This window comes from Oryctolagus cuniculus, chromosome 8 (genome assembly GCF_964237555.1).
Source record: "Oryctolagus cuniculus chromosome 8, mOryCun1.1, whole genome shotgun sequence".
In the NCBI taxonomy this organism is placed as follows: Eukaryota; Metazoa; Chordata; class Mammalia; order Lagomorpha; family Leporidae; genus Oryctolagus; species Oryctolagus cuniculus.
The window spans coordinates 62,005,324-62,023,779 of record NC_091439.1 but is presented as its reverse complement, the minus strand read 5'-3'; the positions used below and the strand labels follow the sequence as shown (position 1 = coordinate 62,023,779).

The window sequence follows — 18,456 nt, the reverse complement described above, 5'->3', positions numbered from 1 at the left end:
TCTCCCATTTTACTTCTATCTTCCAGCATTCCTATTTCTCTCACTTTACTTCTAAAACTTCTGTTTCTCTTATCCCTGCGGCTTTCCGGCGGCGCTCGCCCCGAGGCTGCTTCTCGGCACCTCGCCCCGCGGCAGCTTCATGGCTCTGCGCGGCTTCCCGGCGCCTCGCCCCGCCGGCGCCCGCCCCGCGGCGGCTTCACGGCTCTGCGCGGCTTCCCGGCGCCTCGCCCCGCCGGCGCCCGCCCCGCGGCGGCTTCACGGCTCTGCGCGGCTTCCCGGCGCCTCGCCCCGCCGGCGGGTTCCCGGCTCTGCGCGCACGCTCCGCAGTCTCCACGCACTTCGCGCCCGCACCACGGCCTCGCGCCAGCCCCTGCGTTCCCCATCTATTCACGCCCCGTGCTCTCTCTGCACGCGGCGGCTTCCGCGAATGTTTCCGCCACCACCGGCATTCAGTCCAAGTTCCCCGGACTAACCTGGCGAATTCCAACCTGGCGGCCCACGTCTCTGCCTCTGGTTCCAGATCTTCGCCTCTTGCTCCCCGGGGTGACTTGAAGAATTCCAAGGTGGCTTATATCTCCGCCTCGGCCTGCACTCGCGGCTTCATCCTCCCTAACATTTCTCTCTACCCGGTATGTTTCTCTAAGTTTTCTTCCAACAATATTCCTCTCATTTCTCCTGGCTTCTCCCCACAGTCCGTATCCGAGTCCAAGCCTCCTCCAGGTTTCACTTTCGCTTTCAATCTCCTAGCTTCCCCGCCATAGTCCGCATCCGAGTCTATGAAAGCTTTCACTTTCGCTTTCAATCCTAACTTCTTTCCCACAGTCCATATCCGAGTCTATGCCTAGGCTTTCAATAGCTTCTTCCGGCACCTAGGCTCTTTGCTAGTCTCTCTCTCCGGTATTTTCCACTTCTTCCCGTTTCTTCCCTCTTAGGTTTCCTATCCGTTCCAGGTATCCTATCCGAGCTAGGTTTCCTATCCGAGTCAGGTTTCCTATCCGAGTCACGGCACCACTATGTCGCTCCCCCTCTTCGTGGAGGAACGACACTAAGCCCTGCCTAGGCTTCATATCCGAGTCACGGCACCATTATGTCGCTCCCCCTCTTCGTGGAGGAGCAACACAGGACCCTGCGCTGTTCTTTTGTCTGCTCGGCCCTCCCCGGGTTTGCTGCTGGTTCTTCCCGGGTTGGCTACTATCCCTTCCACCTCCGTGGAAGGGCAGTTCCCCCTGGCCGCATTCCCCACTTCCGCAGGGGAGCGGCACACCGCCGGCCGGCTCTCTGGGGGCTGCACGGGTTCCCTTAGATGTTCCCCATAGATGTTCCCGGTGCATGTCGTCTCTCCCCTCCTTTATAGTCCTCCTCCGCCAATCCCAACTCGGCTGAGTACGCTGCTCTCCAATCAGGAGCAAGTCCTACAGTTAATTGGTTGAACTGGAGGCAGCTGTGCGGAAGCTGTTTACTTCTCTCCCAGCGCCATATTGTGGGAGAGCAGATGCATAGAATAAGTCCTAATTCGAGTAACTTAGTCTAGTCAGGATTGCTCCCCACAGAGGGAGAGCAGATGCATAGAATAAGTCTTAATTCCAGTAACAGTATAGTCCGAGTTGCTCCCCACACTTTATGGATTTTTTTTTTCCTGCCTTTACCTAAAATTTGGTGCATGGGGTTTTCTACCCTTGACCCTCTATTGTTTTCAACAGGCCCATCTATTTCCATGGTGGTAATCTGGATTTGCAATAGTTAATGTGCAAACTAATTTTATCTCAGATCTTCTCTCATTTCCAATGGCCTGACACCTCAAACTGAAGACTTCCACGTAAAACACTAAGCAACTCCACAGCTCTTTACGGTGTTTCCTGATGGATACTGCTGCTATAGTTACCCAGCGAGCCAAGTAATGCAAATCACTCTGGACATCTCCTTCTCCCTTTCTCTGCCATCCACATCCAAAGGATCAAAAGTCCTGGAGTCTATCTTCCAAATAGCTCTCCATCTTATACAATTCACTCCCTTCTCCAGAGCCACAATTCCTGTAGAGACCCAACCACCCTCATCTGCATGGCAGCTGCACCTTTCTAATCTGTAATTCTGATATCAACTACAAGGTTTCTCTTTATTCTTGGTATAATGTCATGAACCTTCAAGTACCTCAATGTGGTTTAATATGCCTTTGCCACCAGAACATTTTAAAGTACAAAGAATGTTTCATACTTGCCCACAACTCCAAGATTTTTGAAAGGTAAGCCTCTTCCTAAAATATTTTTCCTCGCTTTCTATTGGGTTATTTCCTATGTATTACTCAGTCAACTGAAAGTTCTTGATTGTCCTTTTTTTTTGACAGGCAGAGTGGACAGTGAGAAAGAGAGACAGAGAGAAAGGTCTTCCTTTTGCCGTTGGATCACCCTCCAATGGCCGGCGCACTCTGGCCGGCACACCGCACTGATCCGAAGCCAGGAGCCAGGTGCTTCTCCTGGTCTCCCATGCAGGTGGAGGCCCCAAGAACTTGGGCCATTCTCCACTGCCTTCCTGGGCCATAGTAGAGAGAGCTGGCCTGGAAGAGGGGCAGAATCCGGCGCCCTGACCGGGACTAGAACCCAGTGTGCCGGCGCCGCAGGTGGAGGATTAGCCTATTGAGCCATGGTGCCGGCTGATTGTCTTCTGTGTACTTAATAGGGTGTCTTGCACATAATGCCTATTAAATATATCATTAGCTGGCACTTACTAAGGATTTGTTGTGTATAAAGTATTGGGTTAAGCACATTCTATTACCTCATTTAATTCTCACAACAACCCTATCAGGTGAGTATAAACCTATCTCACAGATAAGGAAACTACAGAGAAGTGAATTCAAGTGACTGGCCAACATCAAGAGTTAGGAATTGACAGAACTGGGATTTAAAAGAGTTGGATAAATAAACCCCTGTTGTAGAAAAGTAAGCACACAAATTGGAAGCCAGAATTTTGATCATCAAACTGATTTATATTCTAAATCAGTTTTCCTGAGATTAATATTTGTTCCTTTAAATAGAAATCCCATATAACCTAAAGACCTGTGGTTCCCAATCTCAATTGATTTCATTAGCATTTAAAGCCTGTTGCAAATAGATTCTTTATATCCTGGACTTCTTGAATTAGAATTTCTATACATGGGAAACGAGAATTGGTATTTTTTAAATTTTATTTTTACTTTAAGAATAATTTTATTCATTTTGAAAGACGGGGAGAGAGAAACAGAAAGATATATCTCCCAACCAATGATTCACTACCCAAAGGCAACAGGCTGGGCCTACTCTCGGCAAAGCTGGGAGCTAGCAACTCAATTTAGATCTTCCACATGGGTTTCAGGAACCCAGAAACTTAAGCCATCACTTGTGTTTCCCAGGGTTCTTGTCAGCAGGAAGCTGGAATGGGAAGTAGAGATGGGGCTAGAACCCAGGGACTCTGGTATGGGATGCAGGTGTCCCAAGGGGTGTTGCTACACTTCTGCATCAGGGATCATTATTTTTAATGAACTGTTGAAGTGGTTGTTGATGAATAGGCAAATTTATAAATAATGTTCTGGGCATCATAATTATACTATATCAAAAGTAAGTACATAACTATATAGTGAATGTACAGAAATGTCAATTCTCCTCTGTCTATATCAAGTTTGAGCTGCCATCTTTTGAATTTTACCTTTAATTCCTGCTGTGATGTAAGGGAAGAAGAGGTCACCAGCATCCGTGTTAAGTTTTGAATTTTCTCATCCTGTACTTTTTGAAGCAGATCTTTTTCATCCAAAAGTTGAGCCAATTGGTCTTTCTCCATTTCCTGGGCCCGAGTCTTTATATTTACCTAAATAATATACCACTGTTAATAACATATGTAGCTAGACTAAAATTTTTTAAGTGGCTTAAAAGAATATTAAATTTGTATGTGAACTATGAGAATTTTATTGAAATAAAATATATCCTGCCTGAAAAACTCCAATATTTCCTCAAACTTAAAAGTAAAATCTGTATTTCTTCTTGTATCACTATTCTGTACTCCATCTCTAAGGTTATAATAATACTGTTAAAGCAAATCTATTAATTGCCTAAGAAAATTTGAATAATAGGCAGAGAAGTCATAAAAGTAGATAATTGAATGCCAATGGCAAAAGTATAGATGGTCTCACTTTGCTTGTATGGTTACTTAATAGCTTTTAGTTTATTTTTAGAAAGGTCACTAAGATGTAAGATTTTTACAAATGGGATCACAATAGTTAAAATAAAAAAATTAGAATGACATGTTGAGTATGCTATATTATTGGATTGCCATCTTTGGGTTAGAAGAAAAATACAGGAGAACATGAAAATACAGAAGATAGGTCTGAGTAACTATACATGGTCTCTCTTTTCAACTGAATTCTCTATGTATTTGTGAAAAATTTGTAAAAAGCATCTGCACTTGATTCATTTGAAAATCCCAAATTTAGTCCTTTGGAAATGAAAATACATTCCAAAATAATTTCAAGAAACAGCATCTTCTACTTTAAAGTAAATTCAACTAAAATTTTTGAGTTGACTCATTTTGAAGAACTGTTTTGAACTTAGGTTGTGGCAACTCAGATACTGATGAACTAAACCTGTGAGCATTTGAGCAGTTCTCCTTCCTAAATTGGTCCCTACTGTTTACCAAAATAAATGACTCATACATACCTCCTCTAATTGTCTTTTAAGATCCACTATTTCTTTTCTATATCTTTTCAGGAGAGCTTCATCACTTGACACTTCATTAACATAAGGAGTATTCTTCATATATTTAGCAGTGCTGGCAAACTGGGAAAGCAATATAAATTGTAAGGTGTTCAATCCTAAAATAGTTCTCATTTAATGAATAATGTTAATTAATGAATAACCTTAATAACATTAAGGTTAATTAATTAATAACATTGAGGTTAATTAATTAAATAATCTTAATAACATTAAGGTTTCTTACAGTCAAGTTTCTTAAAAAAAAAAAAAAAAATCAATACTATGCCTAGTTGTCTTAACATTTTTGAATATACTGGGCATTCTAGATCCTTATATCAGTGCTGTGCAACTTTGGCTGATAGTTTTCAGGAGAGTAAGGAAAAAAAAAAATCACCAACAGAAAACTTACAAGTGCAACCTTACTGGAATCTGCCCCTTAAGGTCTACTGCAAACGCTCTCTCTACTCTGAAGCTCCACTTACAGCCAAAAGTATCTTCCCTTTGAATCCTATCCAACTTATCAGCCATCTAACAATTATTCCAAGAAATCATGTTGAAGACATATCTCATCTGCCCTACTGATTCTGAGAAGCACAGGACTATTCTTTTCTATCTTTGCATTGCTGACAGTATTTTGATCCAGTGTTCAACAGGAAACAGCCATTTAAAGCAATGTTTCTCAGGGTATCAGTACCAGAAATAACGTTAAGTGGGTATACCTTTATATATTTCCTTTTTTCTTTTTAACAGAAAATGCAAATGTTAGGTTCAGCTAGCAGGAATTTAGTAAGTTAAGTACAATAATTATAATAAATCAATATAAATAATTATAAAAATTAATCAAAAAGTGAGTTACTTAAAAATATCAAGAAAATAGCACAACATGTGGCAAAAATTTTGGAAGTGGGATACAAATGACTGATTCCAGGATATGTCAGTTAATAAATGTACTTAATTTTAGGTTACATTTTTGATTTTTCCCCAAAATAAATTCACATAAAAACTAAACTCACCTGGAGAGTAGTAAGCGTTTCATCAAAAGACACCGGAGTAATTGTGCAGATAATACGTGTTTTTGCATTTCCTCCCAAGGAATTCTGGAGAATTCGTGTTAATTTGCTATCCCGATAATTTATAAAACCACTTAGCAAGAAATGATTTGGGAAGAAAAAGATTAAGAATTTTTATATAATAAAAGTTGGTTCTTAAAGTAGAACACTTAAACACAGTGTTATGATGCAGATCAAGATTACTATTAAAAGGACAGTGTTGTAGTGAGGTGAGATAAGCTGTTGCCTGCAAATCTCCCATCAAAGCACTAAGTTGTTACTGCTCTGCTTCTTTTTTTTTTTTTTTTTGACAGGCAGAGTGGACAGTGAGAGAGAGAGACAGAGAGAAAGGTCTTCCTTTGCCGTTGGTTCACCCTTCAATGGCCGCCGCGGCTGGCGCACCGCACTGATCAGATGGCAGGAGCCAGGTACTTATCCTGGTCTCCCATGGGGTGCAGGGCCCAAGTACTCAGGCCATCCTCCACTGCACTCCCTGGCCACAGCAGAGAGCTGGCCTGGAAGAGGGGCAACCGGGACAGAATCCAGCACCCCGACCAGCACTAGAACCCGGTGTGCTGGCGCCGCAAGGCAGAGGATTAGCCTAGTGAGCTGCGGCGCCGGCGGCTGCTCTGCTTCTGACCCAGCTCCCTGCTGATGTGCCTAGGAAAGCAGTGGAAGATGATCCAAGTACTTGGATTCTTGCCACCCACGTGGGACACCTGGATGGAGCTCAGGCTCCCAGCTTCAGCCTGGCCCAGCCCCAGCCACTGAGGCCACTTGGGGAGTGAAGCAGAGGGTCCAAGATCTCTTAATCTGTCTCTCTCTTTCTATTATTCTGCCTTTCAAATAAACCTTTAGAAAAATTACTAAGAGGGGTTGACGCTATGGTGCAGCGGGTTAAAGCCCTGGCCTGAAGCGCCGGCATCCTATATGGGAGCCAGTTCTAATCCCAGCTGCTCCTCTTCCGATCCATCTCTCTGCTATGGCCTGGGATAGCAGTGGAAGATGTCCCAAGTCCTTGGGACACTGCACCCACATGGGAGACCCGGAAGAAGCTCCTGGCTTCAAATCAGCACAGCTCCGGCCAGTGCAGCCATCTGGGGTGTGAACCAGTAGATGGAAAACCTCTCTCTCTGTCTCTACCTCTTTCTGTAACTCTTTCAAATAAATAAAATAAATCTTTAAAAAAAATTACTAATGAAAGTTGAAAGTAAAATCAGTAGGTCACTCACATTCATAGGTGTAAGACACCATACTCAGAGGATCCTCTAACTTTTGAATATATGGAAGAAACATGCTGGAGTATTCCTAAAGTATTGCAATTTTCAAAGTAACAAACAACTTTAGAACAGGAATACACTTACCCAACTTGTCCATCACTAAGTTTCTTGATCACTTGCCCCAAAATAAATAAGCTTCGATTTATATTGCAGCCTTCCTTGAGTCGTACACCTGTATTTATTAAATAAATATGAAAAACCAAATCTATATTAGATGATTAACTTTTTATTAGCAATTTATCAGAAATTAAAGGGTCAGATGCTGAAGTCTATTCTTTGGATTGGATCTGAGCCCACCTTTAATATAACTGGTAGGAGCTCTCTTCCCTCCCACCTGCTAGGTGAATCAGCAAGGTTAGCATCTGAGAAGAACAGCAAAAGAAAAAAATCACTAAGAAGAGGGAGGAAAAGCCTGTTTGCCATAAGGGCACCTCTTAACTCCTCAGTTCAAACCTACTTTTCCCCCAAATATTTTAATATAGGCAACCATGGGCTTACAACCAAATCAGTCCCAGCTTCTTTTTTTTTTAACTGTTAAAATAGCTTACATGGTTCATGAGTTTAAAATAAAAAAAGAACACACTCCAAAAAGCACCTTCTACTTTCATCCCCACTTCAGTAAGTTCCTGTCCTTCCACTAGAAGCCACTGTCATTATTTTATTCTTCCAAAGAGCTTTAAAAATATTTATTTTCCCCTTTGTTTTTTTTTTATTCAAATAGTCACAGACTATATCCACTATCTTGTACTTTGCTTTTTTCACTTGGCAAAATTATCTTGGAAAAAGACTAGAATCTTTTAAGCTCTTTCTTATATTATACAATTCCACTATATGGACATATCAGAATTTATTTATCCAGTTCCCCACTGAAGGACATGTAGGTTTTTGATCTATTGCTTATACAAAAAACACTGTTATAATAAAGCTGAACAGATGGCATTTCACAGGTACATTAGTTAGCTATTGCTGTAATATTGCTACTTACCAAGGCAGCATAAAACAACAAGCATTTATTTCTTGCTCATGTGTAAGGATGCAGCGGTTTGGTAAATGTAGGCCAGGCTCAGTTGAATGGCTCTACATTAGGCTATAGGATGAAGTGCCATCTGCTGTTCAAATCTTTCACTTTACTTGGATTAGTCACTCTTCTTATGGTATATGGCAAGAGTACAGAGTGAGCTAAAACATTTAAGCATTATGAAATATTTATTTATACCCTTTGTCCAATTTCCTATAGCTTATCAGCCTTTCTTTTAAAGCTTCTGGACCTTGTTTAATAATTAGAAGAGTTCTTTCTCATTGCAAGTTGACTTCCATTAATTTTTATGGTTCTTCCTTTATGTTGAATTGCTTGAGCCATTTTTAATAGATTCCCTGCTGTACAGCTGTCATGCTTGAATCCAATTTATTATTTTTTTTCCCCAAATAGCAATCTGCTCACAAATAATATGCATTTTCCTTGTAAACATGAAGGGTCATCTTTATTGCATTCTAAGTTCTATATGAATCTGGGACTCTTGCTGTACCTGTTACTCTGTTTCACTGGGCTGATGTTCACACACTAGAATCACATTGCTTTCATTACTATGGCGCTACATTATGTCTTAAGATCTTACAGGGCTAAATTTCTACTCAGTGATCTTTTTCAGAATTTTATTGGTTAGTCTTGCCTATTTTGAAGTGTACATATAAAATGTACTTTTCATATTTTTATTTGGATTGTTAAATCTGGAAATTAATATAGATAGGCTGGGACAACTTTGTGATTTTGAATCTTCCTACCCATTTTTGGGGCATGTCCCAGTTTTCAAAGCATTTTGTATCCTTTAGGTCTGATTTGAAGCTTTCCTTACAACAGTCCTATGTCATTTTTGTGCCAAGGTAATACATTTTTCAAGTTATTCCAAATTGAGTCATTTTGTCCCTATAACTGGTTTTGCTTATGAGAGCTACTAATATCTGTAAAGTAAATTTATTACCTTCCTTTCTTTATTTCTTTATTGGGTTTTTTGGCTTTCCACTTATTCTATTATGTGGATAAGGAGAATTGGACAAATTACATGCCTAGTCTTCCTCTAAAAAATTAAATCCCAAATAGCTAAATCTGGCACCAATCTTGATATTCTCCCCTAGATATATAGAATGAATGGCATATAATGCACTGTTTTTCATATACTAAAAAAATATTCTTGGACTGATTTGGATACTGCTCTTTTTTGGTGCATACCATGGTCATCTATAACCTTTGAGATTCAGTCCATATAAATTCTGGAAGAGCAAATATGTCAAGAAACAGTTTGCATATGTGGTAAGGATTCTGTAATCCTACAATCAGAACGTTAGTACTGGAAGAACACTTCCCATTACCTTTCTTTTCTTATCTTTTTAGGAATTATGAAGGTTTAGATTGCTTTCATAGTACCCTCATGGACTTTTCAGCTACATAATCCTATCAATTACAAGGTTTTAGTTTTTTAAATGATGCTAAAATAGCCCAACATAAATAATTAGCCAGATATAGATGCTAATTTTTATGTTAGAGACTTTTGTCAAAAAATTATTATTATTTAGAAACCTTATCAGTTTATAAAAATACTTTGTGCCCCCCCCCTTTTTAACCAATAAAAAAACAGGAAGAAGACACCAAGACTAATGTATTTCATGGGTTTTCGTTACCTTCAGCTCCTGTTTGAGCAGCTCTCTCACTGCCTGCAAGATCAACCAAATTCTGCAAGATAGATGAAAATAAATCTTTAGGAAGGGTAATTTGAAATAGTAAAATTGAAACTACTGACAGGACATTTTAAATATATGGCATATCTCAATATCCCATCTGTATCCTTATCCCATATCCCACTATATAGGTATTTCCCTTTCTCTCTGACTTGGACTGGTCTCCACAGCTTGTTACCTCCTATTTTTTGTATCCTCTATAATGCTGACAGACTAACTTTTGTTTCCTACACTAAATCCAAAATTCCACCATGACAAACATGATTCTTTAGAACTTGGCACAAGTAACAGCAGTTTTTGTTGTTCCCTTTGTTTAATTAGTACTATTGTCCTAGTATGCCCTTAATCCTTTTTCAGGAACAAACTATTCAAGCTAAGATCTAATGAAAAAGAGGAAGCCAGTCACGTCAAGACCAAGGCAAACTGTACTTTAGATAGGACACGAAGCAGAATGTGCTTGGTGTGTTTTACTCAAGAAAGAGAAGGGCTGGTGTTATGGTGCAGGGGTTAAACTGCTGCTTGGAACACTCGCATATCATGTAGAAGTGCTGTTTCAAGTCCCAGCTGCTCCTTATCCAGCTTCCTGCTAATTAGCCTGGGAAGACAGTGGATGATGGCTCAAGTTCTTAGGTCCCTGTCACCCATGTAGGGAATTTGGAGTTCCTGGCTCCCGGCATTTGCCTGGGCCCAGCTGTGGCCACTGTATGATTCTGGGGAATGAACCAGTGGATGATGGATCTCTCTGTCACTCTTTCAAAAATAATCTAGAAAGGGTACTGTGGTACAGTTGCTAAAGTGAAGATAGTAAAGACTAAAAAAGATAAATAGGTAGGGCCAGATTATACAAGACTTTATAAGCAAGATCAATTAACTCTGAATTTTCTAAATGCACTGGAAATGCATTGGAGGGTTTATGAAAGGTAACTACAGAACCTGATTTAACTTTCTAAGGTACCAACTCTGGGTGGAGAATGGACTGAAAAGAGGCATGAGTGGTTGGGGGCTGGCGCTGTGGTGCAGCGAGTTAAAAGCCCTGGCCTGAAGCGGCGGCATCCTATATGGGCACCAGCTCTAGTCCCGGCTGCTCCTCTTCTGATTCATCTCTCTGCTATGGCCTGGGATAGCAGCAGAAGATGGCCCAAGTCCTTGGGCCCCTGCACCCACATGGGAGACCCGGAAGAAACTCCTGGCTCCTGGCTTTGGATTGGCGCAGCTCCGGCCATTGAAGCCATCTGGAGAATGAACCAACGGATGGAAGACCTCTCTCTCTCTGCCTCTCCTCTCTCTGTGTAACTCTGACTTTCAAATAAATAAATAAATCTTAAAAGGAAAAAAAGAAGATATGAGAACTCAGAGACTGTGAATAAGTATGTGGCAGTCACTGACAAAGAAATGATGACAGAATGTCTGTGAGCAAGAACTTGAAATAACAAAAGGCTACAAAAGACTCCCAGAATTTTGTTAGAAGACACAGAAAAGACCAGGGAAGGACCAGAGCTAAGCGAATGTGGATATTTTCATCATTCCAAGGCCAGGAGACCATCAGGAAGCAACAGAAGATGACTCCCTGGGGAATATTCTTTCCAGGATTCTTATAGTAAGTGGGAAGCTGAAGGGCTGGCCCAGAAACACGGTCTACAGATGGCATAATTTAAAATTTCTCTTAATAGTTTGGTTTTAAAACTCCAGACATACTCAGTGATCAAGGGATTTGAGAAAAATCACCAAAGAGATACCTGAGTTATGCTGGGATTATTAAAATCCAAATTATTAAAAATTAAAATTATAGGGAATTATCACACTAGGATGGGAAAACAAAACAGATTAGATTTTGTTTCTTTGCTGTTAAAGTAAAACAAGATTAAAGTCTACTAAAAAAGTGACATGCTTTAACAGTCAAAGAAGTATAATGAATTTAGCACTGGATACTTTTACATAACATAAAAATGAATAAGCTTGTATTTTCTTCTTGTAAAGAAGAAAAAACTTGAATAATATCATTTATGTTTTAAACATCCTACCTAGATTTTTGTTGATCACACGAATCTAAATTATATGAGCTGAGATTAAAAAAAAATTCTCAAATTCTAAAAATTAAACACTTCAGTGTGTCTAGAAAGAAAAATCCTGCTTCATTGGTGGTTAGGCAAAGCCTCGGCCTCAGCCTTACCTTTTTCAGTTCTTACATCTAAATTTTAGGAAAGCAGCCATAATCTAATAGGAAGAAGGATTCTTTACCTTCTTCTTCCTGAAATATTTCAGCTGGGAATCTGATACTACTGACAAGACTAGGTAAACTGCCAATTTGAAGATTTTATTTTCCTATTTAGTCAACAGTTATTGAACCAAATATCTAGCAGCTACATTAAATTGTGTTGGCTTCCATGGTACATCATGATGGTTCCGTAATACTCACCAAATGGGAAACCTTGATAGACCCTTCACAATTAGATGGCTCGCCTTTTTCTCTGCTTTCTAAAATCTGCACAGAAAAGACAACTTGTAAAAAAATTAGTGCATTCTTATGTGGAAAGAACAATAGAAAAATAAAATTACCTACCATCCTAAAAATAGTATGAGAACGACTGCTTCTTTGATTCATTTTGGTAATTCCATAATGTCTGTTCTCTGTAAAAAGGGTTAGATTTTAGCAACATAATATATTAAAGACTAAAGGAAAACATTAATTTTTTAGTCTATTAATAAAAGGTGTGATTGGAAGACTATTTTGTTGTAATAATTTAACGTGTGATTTATAAGTTTTTTATGAATGTTCTGAAAAGTAAGAGTACAGCATAGTCTTACTTTCTCCTTTTGTTATCCATTTCAAAGCCATTTCTGATGTGTAAACAACTTCTTCGGTAAGATCAGCAACATATACATTCCTCTGAAACAAGTTTAATTTTGGAAGGATTAGAGAAATAGGAGTCACATAAAAGATGCGAACTACTATAGATTCACTTGTGGAAGTTAAAAGTAGAATTTGGAATCATTATTTCAAGAAAATCTATAAATACTCACATTTATTTCCTATACCAAAGCACACCAAATTGTAATCTATTTTGATCTTGCTATTTTTAGGCACCTAGCTCAAAATATTAGAGCTATCTATATTTTAAAATTATACATAGAAACTGCTTAAAATGTGGATCTCTATAACAAAAAGACTAACCACAGAAATAGGAGATGCTTAAAAAATACAGGAATTAAAGGTAAATATTCAAGAACAATAATCCTCTCAACTGAGACTGTATTAAAGCCACCATAACTCTGTTACTTACATTGATGTCCTCCCGAATTATTAAAGGCTTCATTTTTTCAGTGTTACAGAGTAAATCTGTAATGGTTTCATTGTATATCTCCATGTAAGACACACGCAGAAGAAATTCCCTATCAGGAAACTAACAGGAAAAATAATGTGAAAACATCGGAAAGCATCCATTTATAAAAACGTAAAATTGAATGCTTAAGTGCTAAAACTAAAGCAGTAAGAAGGGAAATTATTTCTACACAAAAAGCAAGATTCATGGTTCCTACTGACAATAATAAATACAAAGATACAGAAGCACTGTTTCAAAAATAGTAACAAGTATGCGATGATGAAACTGAGAGCACCTAGTCCAACTCTCTAGGCTCAAAATAAAACCGCACCAGTGAATTTTATCTTCATATAACTATTAATTTAAAACCAACTCTTACCTAATTAGGATGTATATTTGGTCATCTTTTCTTCTTTTACCTACTTCTATGTTTTATTGTTCTATAATAAACACCAATAGATAAACAAAAGCAAGGAGTAGCTAACAACTTTGACACGATTTTCCTGGTACTTAATGCTTAGTTTTTGTTGAGATTATTACTGTTGCAGGATTTAAGAGAAAGAATTTTAAATTCTAAAAAGGTAATATGCCATGTCTTCCTTCTTTCTCCAAGGAACTTAAGTGAAAATCTACTTCTAGTCATCATTACAAGAGAAAAACACAAGACTATTATCTAAATCTAATCATTGCTTTTCCCTGTATATACTATGAATTCAGCTAGCTTAGTTACCTTCTTAATTTTTTGGAAAATATCATGAATTGCCCTGGGTATAACTCCCAAACAGTCTTCTGAACCCATCATTGTGTGTGTTTTTCCTGAAGCAGTCTGCCCATAGGCAAATATGGTACCTGCAAGAACAAAGCACACCCATGCAAGATTAAAATAAGTCTATACCAGGTAAAGCTATCAATGTGTTGAACAAATATCCAAGACTAAAATGTCATACAGCATTGAGTGAATACAAACCATTGTAGCCTTGTATGGCAGAGTCAATGATTGGTACTGCTATTTCCTCATACACATTTTTCGTGGTTTCATTACTGTGAAAGACACGATCTAAACACACATACAAAAAAAAAAAAGACACAGAAATTAAACAAATCAACCATAACTTCTTCCTGAATTATTAATACCCCCCCAAACAAAATTGTCAGGATCTATGATAAAATATTTAAGACTCAGTATTTTCTGTAAGTACGCTTCCCTAAGGTAAAATGTGTTGGCTCTCACATACAAAAAATACACCACAAGTCAACTACCCTATGTGTCTGCAAGTGGCAGGACATAGTGGTTGCTTAAGCGGCCTTGGAACCTGACAAAGTGCAAATCCTGGTTCTGCCACTTATAAGCTGTGTGGCCTTGAGCAAGGTGGTTACTATCTCCACACCTCTGCCCCTTTAGGCAAATGAGCATATACTATTTTTCTGATAGACTTCTTATGGGCATCTAGTTAATACTTAGAAAATGTGACTATTATTATTGGAGAAATTTTTAATTTTAAAATATATCTAACTAGAAGACTTAGCTCAAACTAAATCAAGGATTGCAGACATTTGGGGGGAGAAAGTGCCAAAGTTAGAGGTAATGAGCAATTGTCTAGCAGCCAAAGGCTGGGTTTAGGTTAGCATTTGTACTAATGAGTTCACCAGACTGGAGTCTGAGTCTCTGCTTTCGTTAACTCACTAAAAACAGACCACTCTTTCAGTGGTGGCATCACAATAAAAAGTTCACAGAAAATGGATTTATACATCAAGTAGAGAAATGTACTGGCTTACAGTAAGAAATTCAGTAATCACTGCAACACAACTGACCAGTTGGCCTAAGTAAACGGGAAACTGAAGGGCCAGGTGAAGCCTGCTTAGGGGTCATGACTTCAGAGCAAAGGGAGTAACTCAAGTCTTAATACCATCCACCTCATGCCAGTGGATGAATCCAAAGCTCAATGGGCACTATAGGTACCAAAAACCTATAGCACCTGAGTCTGAATGTATGGGCATCCTTTACGCTTGGTCTTAGAATCTCTAGCACATATTGTTTTACCTTTTAAAAAATTACATTCATATTACCGAAGACTCCTTTACCTGGAGTCATTTTACTTTTTCTCCCCTATGTATCTCTGCTATAAACGTTGTAGGTTGGATTCTAGCTTCCCACTAAGGTGACACTCTAATTACTCCATGCGTAAGGCTGTCTGGTGGACCTCACTATTGCTCTGTGACACCTCAGCAGTAACACGGTGGGGTGGCTACAACACAGACAGTAACCTTAGTCTTCCACTTGCTGGCTCTCTGACTCTGGGCCTCTGTACCTCAGCTCCGTTAAAATGAGGAAAGCAACAGTACCTGCTACAAAGACTGGTTAGGAGGATTAAATAAATTAACATACATAAGACTTAGAAAGTATCTGTCACATCATTAGCACCATGTACATGTTATGTCAATAACAAAATCAACCTTTGACCTCCGAGGCCCACAGGTCCTTTTGGCTGTCAATCATCCTTCAGGTCTGCAGACTAAGTTAGATCCCTTTAAGTAAATTCCCACAAGCTTATTTCATCCCAAGTTTAGTGCCTTTCCTTCTACCATACAAGAAGCTCCACCTAAGTGGGGGTGAGTTCCTGGTGAATTCCAGCAAAAAGCATACATTAAGCTGAAAGATCTTAAAGAGGACTTGATATCAAGTAACATACTTTGGGCTCATGGAGTTTCAGATCACTAATGAATAAGAGGACAGAATGTCACTTTCAGTCATAAGGTACTATGGTTTTAACTGGATTTTAAATATTAATTTATTATTTTACTCTTCATATACAATGGATAAACAATTTGTTTCCAGTGAAGTGGTATTGATATGTAACAACAAATCAAATATTCCTGATAAGTTTTGCACATTCACTATTGAAAAGGTAACTTTCTGATGCCATTGTAAGCTTACCAAAACTGAAGGATTTACTCCCATCGACTTGATAAATAGCATTATTGTCAGTTTTCCAGTAGACTTGGGTAGCCTCACCAAGTTCTTCTTCTCTGAAAGAATAAAAACACTGCATTTTAGCATAACTGGCAACAGCAGTCATGTTATAGGAAGGATCACCTGAAACACTTCATCTTCCAGAGTATTTTAAAATAGGGTAGTAACATATTACATATAATAGGAAACCAACCTCAGAAGGTTTGACTCTCTTAGGCTGGGCTTCAACAAACTCCTTCCTTTGCTCACATCCTCTCCCTCAATCCTGGCATTGAAGGGATAGATTCACAGACCAATCCTGACAATGTTCCCCTTGCTAACACCCTTAAAAACCTTTTGGAACCTTCTGAAATCCTTAGCACAAGGCACAAGATTCCTGGATCATATTCTCTCTTAAAACTCATCTTTCTCTAAATTCCAACACATACCCTAAGCTCTACACAAACCAACCCATCTGAAGGTCTCCCTAAAACCACAGACCTAAGCTGTGTGTGCCTGGAATCCCATGACTTTCCTTTCATCGGAATAACTGGCCTATTCTTCCATTCCCAAACAGTGTCAGCACTTTCCTGACACCAGCCTACTGCATGCACCCAGACTGTCGTCTCTCTGATGGGCTCACGACTCCAGCAAACATCCCTCACCTGCCCATCACAAGGCCTACCACACGTACTGCACTGATTCCCTTGTGTCGCTGTCTTCTCCCACATGAGCTCCTTACCAACAAGAACTTCTCAGTCTGCACACTGTCAATGATGCAACACTGAGCGGTGCTGAACAACAATTTCTCAAATACAAAAAACGTTAGCATTCCGGGCCGAGGGCCAGAGGCTAGGGAGTGCAAAGGCTTCATTTATTTCCTTTCCTGCTTCTCCCCGCAGCATACCGTCACCCAACGTTCTGTTTATTTTGTTTCCCCAGTGAAAAGATGAGAGATGAACAGAGTAACGACCGTGGAGACCGTTCAGCATGCAAATAAAAGTCCATATTCACAAATATTTACTCAATGCAGAATGCAACGCGAGCAGCAGACGAGGCCTCGCCCTGAGGGCTGTCGGGGGCAGTCAGACGGCTGTACAATGACTGACTGACGGTGACATGAAGCCAGTCTCCCACAGGACCTCGCTAGGGCGTGCGGTGGGGCCGGGAGCGAGCAGCCGGGAAAGCCGGCCTTCCCCCTCAGCGAACCCGAATTAGCAGCCTAAAGGGGGTCACGCGGCTGGAATGTGTCTTCTAAATCTCGGATCCTTCCCGGTCACTTTACACACCGCGGCACGAAGCGGGAAAGCGGGAGCGACCGCGGAGCCGGGAAGCCGCGGCTCTGCGAAACTACCGGGTGTCCCAGCCCCCTTACCTGCTGTTGAGCGGCCGCACTCGCACGCAGACGGCCACGGCTGCTTCCTCCGCCATCCCGCCAGGCCGCGTCTCCAAAGGACGGTGAAGACGCTCCGCTTGGCAGGAGCTTCTAGGCCGAGAGCCGCCCCGCCTTCAAGTTTAAAATTTCCCAAACGCCGCGTCCGATTGAGCCGCGGCCTCGTGACGTCACGGCGCGTTCCATCCGCGGCGCGGCGCGGGGGAGCGCAAGGCTGAAGGCGCGCCCACAGCTAGAGGGCGGAGGAGGTAGAAGGGCTTGGAGGAGGCGGTCGCAGGGAGAGAGTTGTCCTGGTAATAGCTGGGATATCATCTGCTGAGACGCTTGGCACCATTCATTCTCCCACTCGCCTAGGAGCAGCTTGCAATATGTATCAGAAATGAGGCAGGTATTTATTTTTCCCGAATAAGGTTACTACCACACTATTAATGAAAAAAAAAACTCACTGTCCAATTCGTAAACCCAAGAAGTTTGTGCTCCTCAGAAACTTTCAGATTAGGTTTTTTTTTTTTTTTCCTTCTATTACTCCTGTTTCTATTGCCTGTAAGTTCTTAAGAGGCTTAGGGGAAAGAGTTACTAATGAATGGAAAAATTCAGTTAGTGATGTGTTGAAAGTTTTATTAACCGAAAAGGGAAAGTGATCCTAAATAATTCTTTCTCAGAAAGAAGATATAGTTTTCCTTTGTCTTAAATATGTGTCACAGTAAAGAGGTAACATTTTCTTTAGGAGTGATTTCAGTGTCTCCGCTCTCATTTTTGATTGATTTAAGGATCATTTCCTTCACCAAAAATATGGCCTGCACTTTCTAATAATTGTTCATTATTTAGAGGCATCTACTGATTTAGTAAAGCTGTTTTGGAATGTAATTTCACAATATCAATAAAACCAAAGACATATGCTCTTTATGTGGGCAATGCTACTCTTAGGAGTTTATATGTAGGGATTGGTGCTGTGGCGCAGGGTTTAAGCCACACTTGCAATGCTGGCATCCCATATTGGAGTGCTGACTTGAGTT

The 18,456-nt window shown here is 40.2% G+C and overlaps 1 protein-coding gene across 3 annotated transcripts in view; it reads right to left on the bottom strand.

The window, feature by feature from the left end:
• Nucleotides 1-17,602, bottom strand: part of CENPE (centromere protein E) — an 82,058-nt gene extending 64,456 nt beyond the window's left edge. For 2 of the 3 annotated variants that reach the window (XM_051820144.2, XM_051820143.2), the window contains exons 1-13: nt 17,423-17,601; nt 16,033-16,124; nt 14,065-14,154; nt 13,828-13,946; nt 13,059-13,178; nt 12,583-12,664; nt 12,338-12,405; nt 12,194-12,259; nt 9,721-9,772; nt 7,129-7,216; nt 5,729-5,858; nt 4,680-4,799; nt 3,676-3,834 (exon numbers count right to left, since the gene is read on the bottom strand). In XM_051820144.2, the coding sequence (XP_051676104.2) occupies nt 3,676-3,834; nt 4,680-4,799; nt 5,729-5,858; nt 7,129-7,216; nt 9,721-9,772; nt 12,194-12,259; nt 12,338-12,405; nt 12,583-12,664; nt 13,059-13,178; nt 13,828-13,946; nt 14,065-14,154; nt 16,033-16,124; nt 17,423-17,478 (1,242 nt within the window). In that variant the 5' untranslated portion in view covers nt 17,479-17,601. Of the gene's footprint in view, nt 1-3,675; nt 3,835-4,679; nt 4,800-5,728; nt 5,859-7,128; nt 7,217-9,720; nt 9,773-12,193; nt 12,260-12,337; nt 12,406-12,582; nt 12,665-13,058; nt 13,179-13,827; nt 13,947-14,064; nt 14,155-16,032; nt 16,125-17,422 lie in introns of all 3 variants that reach the window. The other variant, XM_051820142.2, reaches the window with a different exon arrangement.
• Nucleotides 17,603-18,456: the final 854 nt, after the last annotated feature.